Consider the following 13,289-nt stretch of genomic DNA (forward strand, 5'->3'; position numbering starts at 1 on the left):
TGGCACAAACACGAGGGCAGGACAGTAAGGATGATTGATTTTTATTATTAGCTGCTTCTTGATAAGTAGAAAAATCAAAGTATATACAACATGGCAGAAATGCAAAGATTATGCTTTATTGCACATATCACTTTGTGGGAGACGATATTCTGTTACTGCAACAGCACATAAAAACCCCCCACAAATGTAAATGTTCTCAAAAATGTTAAAGGCAGCTTTAACAAATTCAGTCTTACGACAATCTTAATCAGATATTCTGTATCAAAGTCTGAAGGCATCCTGAAATGACTTTTGCCCAGGTCAGTCCGGGCTACAGCTGTGATCCGATTTTAAGTCCTAGGCAGCGTGAATACAACTTCTCATTCATCTTTTTTCCCCCTAAAAATCCTCACTTTATTAAATCAGCAATGTAAACAAGCCACAGGAATGTCAATATACGATAATTCATCCTATAAAATCTCATGTGTGATTGGCTATCTAAGGTTGACTTTGAGAAGGAACGTTCGGATCTCCATTGGCCTTAAGGTCACCTCCCACGTGGAGGGGTCTTGAAATGTCTTCAGCAGGGGCTTTTCTCCTGGAAAACAGACACATTATGTGAGCACAACTACAAACGACACAAAGTGTTTTTGGTTGGTTAATCTTTAAACACACCAGCAGTGACAGGGTCAGTGATCAGCAACCAAGTCTCCTCACAAAGGAACAAAATAACGTGTTGAACTCCAGAAACACCTTGTAGTATACATTACATTATGAAGCATATCAATCTGTTTATGACTCTTTATGGCTCCCTGCTGGCTTAATTAGCACCTGCAGGGAAACTGTTAAGTCGATGACTACAATCAGAGATTTAAAAGGCATCAGCAGATTTCTATCAGCCCAGCGCTCCTTCAGTGCATGGCAGGAAGCCGGTGCTGGTCACCTGCCAGATGTTGGAAAATCCAGATGTTGCCAGTCTTTATATTACTACACCAATATCTTGAGACAAATATTCCGATATAAATGTAATGAAATTCTGACAACAGTAAACAAAGGCCAAAATCTGCAAATATCAGGGAATCCTCACTATGGAAGTGTGATTGAAGAGCAGTGTACTACAAAGCCAGAACAATGGATTACTGAATTATGTTAAGTGCAGTATATGTTTGCAAATAAGTTTTGTATTGAAGCCATACATTAAAAAAAAAAAAAAACAGTGACTGAAGCGCAGACTGTGCACTTCATTGTCACTGGATTATAAATGTATTCAGTTGGTGATGCAGAAAATGTGTAAATGTTTATATACTTTATTTTGCTGCTGCTACATTTCTTTCACACAGCTGGAACTGCAGCTACGAGCGCACAGAACACGCATCATTTAATCTATTAAATTATTTTCACTTTGATCTGACAACGAACCAAAGTGATTTCCACAGAAGTTCATACTTGGTCTCTGAGATTTTACCACCGACCTCCAAAATGCTCAAAGCTCAAAGCAGCTCAGTTGGAATCCATTTAGCCAAATTTAAATCGAGTCAGACTGGAGAACACATCCAGCTTTGAATCTGGGGTGACGTTCAAAACTGCAGTGGTGAACTAACTGACACAACACTGGTGTCCTGTACCTTTCTCAGGAGTCCAGTCAAAACGTTTCATCTCATCTTTCCACTGATTGGCCGACAGGTTCAACTCAGCCACACCCAGAACCTCCAGAGTTGAAAACAGCTTCTGCACAGACAGGAAAGACGATGGGATTAGTTACAGCAAAATTACATTCCACTACATTGCAAATGAGAAACGACTGAATGACAGATGATCGTACGGTCGCTTTGAGTGTAACAAGGTTTAAATTGTTTCTGAATGTCTGACCTGCAGGCTGACTGTGACTGGCTGAGAGCTCACTTTGCTCTCTGAGCTCTGGTACTGATGCTCCAGTCTCAGCAGCACTGAGTCTTCATCCCACTGACTGAGTGTCAGCAGGTGGACAGCAGGGGGCAGTGCAGCCAGGAGCCCTGAGAACTAAAAGACAAAGACCCCTCACTCACAGAAACCATGCCTTTAAAAAAAAAAAAAAGGATTATTTAATGTATTCCAACCACATTTTCTATAGAATTACTACATAAAGTTGATATGAATTTTGACCAATTACTGGCTCTGAAAACATGTCAGCAGCAGTTGGCGCTAAAGGCAACACAGCCTAGCTCAGTTCCCCTGAGAGCGAGTGAAACCATGTCTAAAAAATGCAAATATGTACACAGCAGGACAGAAATGGGTTATAACCAGCAGCATAGACAGTCGGAGACAATGACTCAAAACAAGCAGCAGACTCTCACAGGAACTGCCTGCAGTTTGTACAGTGCAGGTCACAGCACTGTACAAAGCTTTTCTTAAGCTTACACACAGGAGTTTAAGGTGTTTGAACATGAACCTGCAAGATGCAGGCCAGCTGGTTCTTGCACTGCTAATATTTTAAACACAGATCACATCACCGTGAGTTTTGTGACCCGATTAGTGAAGTGTGTTAATAACATGTCTTTAAAATACATGCAGTATTTGTACAAGTACTGTACGAATGTGCATGTGATTGGGTGAATGAGTAGGCACTATACAAGTACCAGTCCGTTTACCATTTACATACCTCCAGCTGAGTGTTTGGCTTCAGATCTCCATCAGTAAACGTAAGCAGCGGCTGCAACACCATCCCCTCTGCGAGGGGGCGGTGCGTGTCGGCAGCAGTCTGCGGGGGATCGAGGGTGAGCAGGAGGCGGCCGCGGACCACCAGCCCGTCTGGGAAGATGCCAGAGATCTCGTTGAGAGGTTCACCAACACCACGGTAATCATCGTGGAGCAGCCGGCGGTGGAGCTGAGAGTGAGGAGGTTGGATAGAGAGACTTTAATAAGAACTCCTTGTGTGCGCTTAGATGGGGTCAACATGCTAATGGTGATGAGCTACGACTTTATGCCTCACCATGATCTCCAGTGAACCATTCTGGATGCTGGCTCCACCCTGAGAGCGATCCGTTACCACAGTGAGTTGGTCCACATCATCCTGAAGACACACAAGTGAAAGGAAAACATCACTTGTGATAATTCATAGAACTAACAGTCAATGCTTTTTGTTGCTTGTCTCTCCAAATGGAAGCTAACAAACACACAAACCTTGATATAAGCGCGAGAGTTAATTGGGTAGTAGTTTCCAGCAATGGGTTCTGACTGTTTCAGGTTCCAGGTGGGCCGGAAGTCTTTCCTGTTTGGGGGGATGGGACACACACACACACACACACACACACACACACACACACACACACACACACACACACACACACCCCTAAGTGTACGGAATTGGATTCTTTTAATGTAAAACTATCACATAACTGTACAGCTGTCTTACTTTGTATATAATCTGTAAAATACCATCCAAAACAACTGCAAGAACTTTAAAAGGTTAAAATGCATTTTCCATCATTAAAAAACAAAAAGCAAACTCTTACTTCCTCTGCAGAACTTCTCTGCCGTTGGAATCAGTGTAGAAATATTCAGAGGTTTTGATACTGGTGTCCAGACGAGTGATCACCTCCTTCCCCAAGCTGTCACTAAAAGGTCAAGACAGCGAGTGTGACATGGGTTAAAGGTGGGTGGTGTGGGGAGCATTTTGGCCAAGATTCCTCACTTTTCCTTGAATTTATTTCTCTCGCTCACAAATAAAAAAAATAAATAAATAGCTAAAATAGACCTGAAATTATGAGCTAAAGCTATTCCTCAGTGGGCGTGCATGGAATCTTATGGTCTAAAATTCCCCTTTTCCATGTATTTATAATCTGACATGGGGAAAAAGATAACGGCGATCTAAGCCAATCACTTGCTATGATATGAGGAAATATTTAGAAGGGCAAAACTCTGCCACAATATTGCCCCATATGAGGTTTTTCTCCCCTGGAGCTTTTAGAAAGGTTGAAGAGAACAGAAATTTCAACAACCACTTATCTCTAAAAACATCTCCATTACATATGTAGTGTGCACGTGTTAAACTCACTCTATCGGCACAGGTCCCACAGTCCACTCGAGCTCCAGAGCTCTGCTGTCAGCATAGAGACGAACCACCTGAGACACCCAGGGAGCAAACCACTGCCTCACCTCCTGCACCACTGACGTCTGAGGATGAGAGTATTGCAGTACAAAATTAGACGCTGCATATTAGCCTCTAAGCAGGGAGGTAAAACATGTTGGCACGTTCATTCTGACACCCACACATATAAAATGACAGCAGCCTATAATTTAGAAGTAAACTGAATAACAGTGTAAAAACAAAGCTTTGTTATGAGGAATCTAGGTCTGGATACGAGCAAACATCTCTACCTTAATGATCTCCGTCTTGGCCGTCCGGCTGATGATGAAAGGTGTGGAAGAGTTGGGTCTGAAGATGTAGGCTCCGGAAGGCTGCTTGCTCTCTACGTTGTTACCGTCACTGGCGTTGTACCTGGGACGTTTTAACAACACATCATTTGGAAGCTCAACTTCAAAAAAGCGTGTTCATTTTGTGGAATTCAGTTATTTTTAGAAACACTAACCAGTAGAAATTCTGTGTCAGTTTGATGCTCTGTTTGGTCTCCAGATTGTTTAGGCTGCTTATCAGGCCTGTCTCAGGGTCAAAGGTCACTTGTAGGAACTAGAGTGCACGAAAACAAACAAAAACAGTTCCTTTTTCAGAAGATTTTGTTTATTTATTTGAATATTTTGGACTTATATGCTGTGTTCTGACCTTATTCTGGATCACTGTGGGTGCGCGCTGCTGTGCAGGTGCAGGTGGAGGTCCGTCCGGGATCAGGGCCACCGTGTACGTGGTGTAGCCCAGAGGAGGTGCCTGAACCTGGAACACCAGCTCATTGACTGCAAAGCCTCGTTGTCTTCTAACTTCGTGAGTGGCCTGTGACACGTGAACCACCTTCAACGCAAACACATTATCGAGTGTTATCTTTGTTTATATTGAACATGTTGTTGAATGATACAAAAAAAAAAAAACAGTGCTGTGAAAAAGTATTGCAGACTTCATTCTCTGAGATGAGATCCATCTATATCTTGTGTCACTGTCTGACAACTGCACAGCTTGTTTTGGATCATCTCATACTTGCTGCTGGCACACATACTGACCTGGCAGTCCACCGCTTTGCCACTAGCATCTGACACGCTGTACGCTGTTCCATTGACCGGCAGCCTGACGGGCCAAGTGACGGGCCGAGCGAGAGGGTTGTACACATTGACTGAGAACTGAATGACAGACAAAAAGACAAGCGAGAGAAAGGCAGCGTGAGCATTCAGTCTTATCTGTAATTACACAGAATGTATTTACAATAACTGTAGCCCAGGTTTTTTAGGCTGTACACCTTGAATACACTGTTTGTTCCGAGGATAAATCTCAGAGGGTCAGAGTGTTCAGAATTACATTTAAGATGACATATTATGTTTTTTTTTTTTATTATGTTACCGGTGGATGGTTGTTTAACATGGTTAAAAATGGTTTAAATGACAGGATCAGTGCATGTACAAGTAATACTTATGAGCCAAACCTTCAGATTTTAAATGCTCACTTTCAGACAGGATATTGACTCGGGCACACAGCTGTGACTCTACCCACTTGCTGTTCAAATGTCTTGATGCATCCTCAGTCATCCAGGTAAGGAAATCTTAAAAATTAATTCTGTTCATCTGGACGTAGAGTTTTCAGTGGGAGAAACATTTCGTCACTCATCCAAGTGACTTCTTCCGTTTCAGCTGACCGCAGGTTTCACTGATCACATTAACTGGGTGGACCATCACATTAGGTTCACCTGGGAGGTTATGGCAGGTTAGCCTTCTTAGACTGTGAGATTTACACCAGTAAAGGGGGACATTTAAAGCTGATGTGTACTGTAAACAAATGCTCGCAGGTGAGTATTTAAGGTTTGACTCTCATCATCCACTGGAGCACAAACTGGGTGTCATCAGGACGCTACAACAGACACAGCGGCCAGGGAAGTAGAAGAACATCACATCATGAAGGCCCTGAGTAAATATGGTTATCCCAGCTGGACTCAAAGCTTGGAGGCGCCAATCAATTCAGGAGAGAAGGAAAACTGCTGCCTAAGCGAAAACCCTTAGTGATCCCATATGTGTCAGGAGAAGCAGAACATTTGAGATAAATTTTTTTCTAAACACCGGGTCTCTGTGGCTTTTAAACCCCAAAACACACTATGCAAAAATTGGTCCACCCCAAGGATCGGGTCCCCCGACACAAACTGATTAATATAGTGTAGGCTGTTAAGTGCCAGGAGGATTGCCAGGATTTATACATCGGGGAAACCAAACAACCTCTGGCGAAGCAGATGGCACAACACAGAAGAGCTACCTCGTCAGGCCAGGACTCTGCAGTCTATTTACACCTACAGGCCAGTGGACACTCTTTCAATGATGAGGATGTACACATCCTGGACAGGGAGGAACGCTGGTTTGAGCAAGCAGGCCAGGTACATCTTTCACCATCTTACAATGCTGTGACTGCAGCCATTCCCCAACTTTCTGTGAATGGTACTCATGGTCATTGATCAAAGGCCGTTAATCAGTGGTTGTTGATCAATGGTCATGACAATTTGCATATTAATGATCAAGAAACTGACCTCACAGCAGATTGTTCCTTCAGTGGGCTGGTTTCAGTCATTGTGCAAATGTACTGTTTATAAGATTTGGGGAAACCTGCAGTCAGCTGAGTCTGAAGAATTCACTTGGATGAGTGACGAAACGTTTCTCCCACTGAAAACGTCACGTTCAGATGAACAGAATCAACCTTTGTGGGATTGCTGTTCAAACCTTTTACCAGTGGGTGGTAATCAGACAGATGACTTAAATAGGACTCTAAATTGGGCTGCACCAGTGCAAAGATTACTAAGGATTTCACTGTAAATCATGCAAATCTACTTTAATCAATTCCAAAAATAAAGATGAGTTGGAAATGAGTAAAGCGGGCCCCCTTCAAAGTCTATTTTCTGTGTTTTTTACCTTCTTGCTGGATTCAGTGAGAGGACACACGCTGACATTGAGGTTATCACAGTAGATTCGCTCAGCAGACAAGCCGCTGAGAGCAGCCAGACTGTTACTGACTAAAACCTGAAAGAGACACAACAGTTAGACAAGAAACCTGTGCAAGAAAGTTTGGACTGAAGAACACTTTCTGCTAAAGACATGATAATATATTTTCCTGTACAGAAAATGACAAATTTAGCACAAGTAACTTCTGTTGGGTAAGATAATGTACTGTGAAGCCTGGAGTACCTGACAGTGTTGCCAGCCGTTAGCAAGCTTCCTGGCGTAGTCATTTGCTACGTGTTGCTTTTCTGTGCCCGACACAGCGTCATGGTGCTGAGCCACAGCCATGGCTTTCTCTACCAATGAAAGCAGCCGTCACTCAATCTCTTGTCTGACATCCAATTGGTCTTAGTAACACAAATACAACTTTTAAAAGGTATCCATATTCTTAACCGGTTAACCAATTCACAGTTGTGGGGAGGCTGGAGCCCATCCCAGCTCTCCTACATCCTGGACAGGTCCATCACAGGAGTAGCACATGAAGACAGCCAACCATTTATGGTCATGCTATTACATGTTAACCTAATATGTAAGTCTTTAGACTGTGGCAGGAAGCCAGAGTACCTAGAGTATGCCTGTGCAGAACCCACTAAGGAGACACAAAAAAAATTAAAACAAATCTTACTCATCGTCTGGCTTTCACCTTCCCCAAAGGGTCCTTTCCTGGAAGCTGGACCACCAAATACCTCCAGCTGGTTACAAGTCTATTATGAGAAAAAAATGTAAACACAATTTAAATAAATTTTCCACCATTAAACCTATATTTCCACATCTTAAGGTAGTTCTATAGACGCAGGATACCAGTGATAGCTTTAAGTGCCAGCTAACAGTGTGTTTCATGCTATATATTAGCATTTATTTGCTTACAGTTCATGTTAAGAGTTAGATAAACTTTGTTTTCACAGAACAAAATCTAAAGCTTGTTAGTGTAATGTGACAATGTTATACTTATCTAGCATATGTCATGCTAACATTCTTAAAGTTTGAATGTTAGCATGCTAACTACCATCTACACAAAAGACTACAATTACATTTTTCTGAAAGCTCTAATGTAGTGGGACAGGACTTACAGTTACAGAGGTAATTATAGAACTGCAGAAGTTTGAATGTTGTGATGTTGTCAACACAAAGTGTAATGCCGAGCACACTGTAAAATCGCCCCGCACAAAGTAGATCTCAGAGTACCTGCAGGTTGCTGTTACTGATCCTCTCATATCGCTTCAGCGCTGGTCTGCTAGTAAAGTAGCCAGTCCAGAAATCATGAGCGTCATCTGCATAGGGGAAGAAATCATCTGTCTTCAAAGGCCTGGATAGAAAACCAATGGATTTAGCTGACATTAAAATGCACAAGACGACACTTTTTACAATAGAGTTTAACACCAACAGTGTTGCTAGAACAAGAAAACATTATCCTGCCCCTTTAAAGTTCACAGTACCAGGTGAGGTTTGCTCGGTGCAGCTCCTGCAGGTAACAGGACGGTGTAGAGTAGAGCACGTTGACTTTGCTGCCATTTGCCTGCCGGGCATTTACATAGTGGATCAGCTTGTCCAGGTTCTTGTACCACAGGTTGGCATTCTCATATTGAAAGTCTGAGCCCATGGTCATGATGATGTGGTTGGTCTTATAGACCGTAGACTGAAAAAGGAAGAGGAAATAATGCTTAACAGATTAAACTAAACAAAAAGGAAGAAAAGGGAAGAGACGAGTGAAATTAAACAATTCACACATCTCTTCAATCACACACACCTCACACTATTCAAAGCACATTTATATGATGGCTAAAGTGGTGAATGTGGATTATTAAAGGGGGACATTGCATCACACTATCTGTAGATGGCTTTATTATTGTGATCATGACAGGTTCATAAAACAAAACCAGACAGGATGAGAAAAAATTCATGGGGACCTGCATGAAGATATGCTGACATTACTTGAAACAAGAGGTTCCTACTGAAATTTTACATGTCATGTTAGCTAGTCACAGCTGTATATGGGCTGGGATAAAAAGCACAGCATCCCTTCTACTTCCTCTTTTTCTAAATCAGAAAGCGTTGTTGTTTTCTTTTGATTTAACATGTGCATTTTTTTCATAGTGTTAGTTAAACATGCGGTTTTAAGAACACCACATGACTGATAAATCAGTGTCTCTGTGTGCCAGTGTGGAGTTGTGTCCAACCTGACTGTTGGCGATGACGAGGAAGCGTCCCACCACATCATCAACATTATAGTCTTCAAGATCAGGATCGTCTCTGATAGGTGGGTCACTGCAGAGCTGGTCCCAGCAGAAGCCCTCAGGAGGGTTGTAGCCATTAGGAAGGATCCCTGTTGGTTAACGGGGGCAAACGGTTAAAAAATAATGTGACACCGTCCTGTTGCTGAGTCCAGAAGTCATTAACATAAAGGGATGAAGAAAGAAACTTTGCATACCAGTAAAGAGGTCAGCCATTGGAGGAGTGAGGCTGTCGGAGGCTCTCCATAGAAGCTCCTGCTCCTTATCCCTCATCCTGCGAGCCCGGTCTTGATAGTCTAGACGACCAAAGAAGAAGCCATCGAATCCCATCTGCAGCAAAATACAGACAGGTAATGGTTAAAGGAAAGTCAAATGGAAAGCCAGTGAACTAAATTGTGCCTTCATGTAATAATGCAGCATTCTGGAAATAAGCCCATTTGATTCATTGCAGAGCAGCAAATCTGATAATGAAGATATAGCCAAAAATTTGTAATGAGAAAACGGGGAGTCTTCCTCGACGTGGGCGCTACCTTCTAACTCTAATTAGCCTCAACTCTCTTCTTTAACTGATAAATTCTCCCATTTTAAGTCTCACTAGAGATCAGGCCTTCCTTAAGGGGACCAATTATGCTCATCCTTCTATTCTGCCCTATGCTGCTGATATTAAACATGGCCAAAGTTTGAAAGTGTGACAGTGAATGAGCTGAGCAATTGTGAAGTGTGACTTGTGCAAAACTCGAAGAATAAACATAAAGAGCTATGCTACCTGTGCAAACATGGAGGCGTGTTCCCGGGCGTGGCCAAAGGGGTCGATGTGCCAGGCGACGCGGGGACGGCCACAGGCTCCAAAAGTCTCATTAAGGAACCTCAGACCAATGGTCATCTGGTCAATGACGGCGCTGTAGTGTGTGGCAGCCTCGTCGCTCATACACCAACCACCATTCACAAATTCCAGACGGCCTGCGGGAGGAGCAGCTTTTGGTAAGGATGCACTGAAACACTTAACGCAGCTGTATAGTACTGAATGGGTATTTACCTTCGTTAACCAGCTGTTTGACTGTCTGCTGCATGCTGGAGCTCTGACTCTTCCACCAGCGGTAGAAAAAGGCCGTCTCCACATAGATGAACCTCCTGTCTGGATTCTTCAACAACTGATCCACAACTGAGTCCAGGATGTACTGAACACCAGCGTGCTGGATGTCATTACGATCTACGCACACAAATGTGCACAGATTTAGGACAAAAGTCAATAGGAGTCAATGCTTCAAGAAGTGGTCAGAATTTAGTTGCTGTGTGTCAGTTTGAAAAATATTTATTTACACTAATGTATCTAAACAGCAAGAAAGTATATGTGCTCATCTGCATTCATGCATATGCCCAAACAAACCACCCTCAGTGCAGATGAGTTCTGCTTACATATTAACCCAGACTGGAAATCAATATCAGATGATGGTCACCTGCACAACACCTGGCCTTACAACTTACTATAAACAACATGTGACATTAAAATATGCAAGCTCGACAATCAATTGCACTAAAAGCATAAAACTCTAAAGCAATGAAGAATATTGCAGTAAACAGTACATTATGAGGCAGCGTGAAATACACGACAGAGTATAAAATGAAACGAAGATGTTTTAATATCGTCTTCTGATATATTTCGACATTTCGCACAGTGGGTCGAATGTGAGTGATGGCTGTCACTCCAGTTCACATTCAAATCAAATCCAGAGATCATGTGCATGAACCACCATTAAAACACATCATAGGGCTTTAAAGCAGGAGGATAAAGCTGCTGGTCACAAGACCCACAATCACTTGTAGCAGCTATCAGGAAGGTATTTAGTACCAGTCAATAGAACTGATTAACGTGCATCAGCAGAACTACTAGAGTAAATAGAAACGTATGCAAACATTTGACAGAGTAAACACAGAGCAGGAGGTTGGCTAATAGCTTCACAGTGTTCTGTATGTGTCAGACTGACCTCCATAGAAGTACTGGTCCACAGTCTTGAGCCAGCCAACGTCATCATGTGTGTGCGGGACCAGGTGGACATTCAACATGCCCGGCTTGGTGGCATGACATGACTGCACACAAACACACACTCTATGAATAAGCTGTACTGCTCTGTCGGAAGAGTCATAATGTCGACAAATATTCACTCCAAAAAGTGATCGTCTGCCAAAAACTGATTTCCGGTATTTGCCAAAAAAGGATTGCTCGTATTTAAACTGCTATACATAACTTGTTAGTCTATAATATGTGAAACCTATATCAAATATATCCCTCATGAATGATACAAGTCATGTTGAGCCACAAACAACATTCCTGTAACAAAGTAGAAGCTGCAATCAGTTTTTGACAGTGACTTTTATATATCCTTTATTTATGCAGTTAAAAAAAAAGCTTGTTGACATTAAAAATGTGTTTTTAAGAATAATCTGGCCAAAAGGACAGCAGATATTGCAAGAAATCTAACAATAGTTCTGTAAACATATTTTAAGTGGACAAAAAGGATGGAATTGGTTGTAATGTAAGTACAATAAGACAGAGTTGAAAAAGATGTAACTTTAAAATGTTATATCTAACCCCTTTGTAAAGCCTGTTGACCGAAGTCTATTTACCAACATAGGTAAAGATATTACACATAAAAACACAGGTAAACATTGGAAATCAGTTTTTGGCAGGTGGGCACTTTTTGGCACAACACCAGCACTTCCTTGTATGTGAGCACAGTCATGTGAGTGAAACAGAAAGTAGCGCTAACAGCTCCACTGAGCTTTTTGACATGTACCTTAACCCTAACACATGTAAATAAAATACAAAAGCGCGACATAAAGTAGCTAACCTCGTATCCGCAGGTTGGAACGTCTGTTTTCTTCTCGCCGAGAGGAAAACTTAAAACCACGCTGAGGATAAACAGGAGAGCTGTAGCCAGCTGCTGCGACCTGCCCGCCATGTTGGAAAACAACCCGAAAATCATGTGACATCTGTTTATGTTGAGGTGGGTCACGTGACCGTCAGCCTGTCTACCGCATGGCTGTGGAAGCTGGAGACAGAGATTTGTTTTCCCTCCAATTTGACTTGAAGGCACTGGGAAAAACTAAGCGACAAACCGTATCCGCGGAATGAGAGGACTCAGCGAAAATAAACATAAGTTAACATGACACACTAAAACACTGACATTTTTAAAATTATGTATGTATATATATATATATATATATATATATATATATATATATATATATATATATATATATATATGCATGGAGGGTTTCACCCCAAGTCCAGCACCCTGAGGCTGTACGCTAAGCGGAAGGAAGGGGGCCGGGGACTGGTGAGTGTCAGCACCACAGTCCAGGATGAGACAAGAAACATCCACGAATACATCACGAAGATGGCCCCAACTGACAGCGTGCTCAGTGAATACCTCAGGCAGCAGAAACCCAAGAAAGAGGAGGAAGGCGAGGAACCATCATGGAAGGACAGGCCCCTGCACGGTATGTACCACCGGCAGATAGAGGAGGTGGCTGATATCCAGAAATCCTACCAGTGGCTGGACAAAGCTGGACTGAAAGACAGCACAGAGGCACTAATCATGGCAGCACAAGAACAAGCTCTGAGTACAAGATCCATAGAGGCTGGGGTCTATCACACCAGGCAAGACCCCAGGTGCAGGCTGTGTAAAGATGCCCCAGAAACAATCCAGCACATGGGTGCAAGATGCTAGCAGGCAAGGCATACATGGAACGCCATAACCAAGTGGCCGGCATAGTGTACAGGAACATCTGTGCCGAGTATAACCTGGAAGTCCCGAGGTCAAAATGGGAGATGTCCCCAAGGGTGATGGAGAATGACCGAGCTAAGATCCTGTGGGACTTCCAGATACAGACGGACAAAATGGTGGTGGCTAACCAACCGGACATAGTGGTGGTAGACAAACAGGAGAAGACGGCCGTAGT

The 13,289-nt window shown here is 42.7% G+C and overlaps 1 protein-coding gene across 1 annotated transcript; it reads right to left on the minus strand.

Annotated features, from left to right (window-relative positions):
• Positions 1–34: 34 nt before the first annotated feature.
• man2b1 (mannosidase, alpha, class 2B, member 1) lies at positions 35–12,279 on the minus strand. The gene is made up of 23 exons (XM_063475119.1): positions 12,176–12,279; positions 11,312–11,414; positions 10,363–10,536; positions 10,093–10,286; positions 9,524–9,656; positions 9,273–9,418; positions 8,532–8,731; positions 8,281–8,401; positions 7,721–7,799; positions 7,282–7,391; positions 7,009–7,116; positions 5,128–5,244; positions 4,739–4,921; positions 4,548–4,645; positions 4,336–4,456; positions 4,013–4,131; positions 3,471–3,572; positions 3,139–3,226; positions 2,948–3,028; positions 2,618–2,842; positions 1,849–1,998; positions 1,605–1,707; positions 35–577 (listed from the first exon to the last, which is right to left on the minus strand). The coding sequence occupies exons 2-23, from the start codon at positions 11,388–11,390 to the stop codon at positions 474–476; spliced, it is 2,835 nt and encodes a 944-aa protein (XP_063331189.1). The 5' UTR covers positions 11,391–11,414; positions 12,176–12,279; the 3' UTR covers positions 35–473.
• Positions 12,280–13,289: the final 1,010 nt, after the last annotated feature.

This window comes from Pelmatolapia mariae, linkage group LG6 (assembly GCF_036321145.2).
Source record: "Pelmatolapia mariae isolate MD_Pm_ZW linkage group LG6, Pm_UMD_F_2, whole genome shotgun sequence".
In the NCBI taxonomy this organism is placed as follows: Eukaryota; Metazoa; Chordata; class Actinopteri; order Cichliformes; family Cichlidae; genus Pelmatolapia; species Pelmatolapia mariae.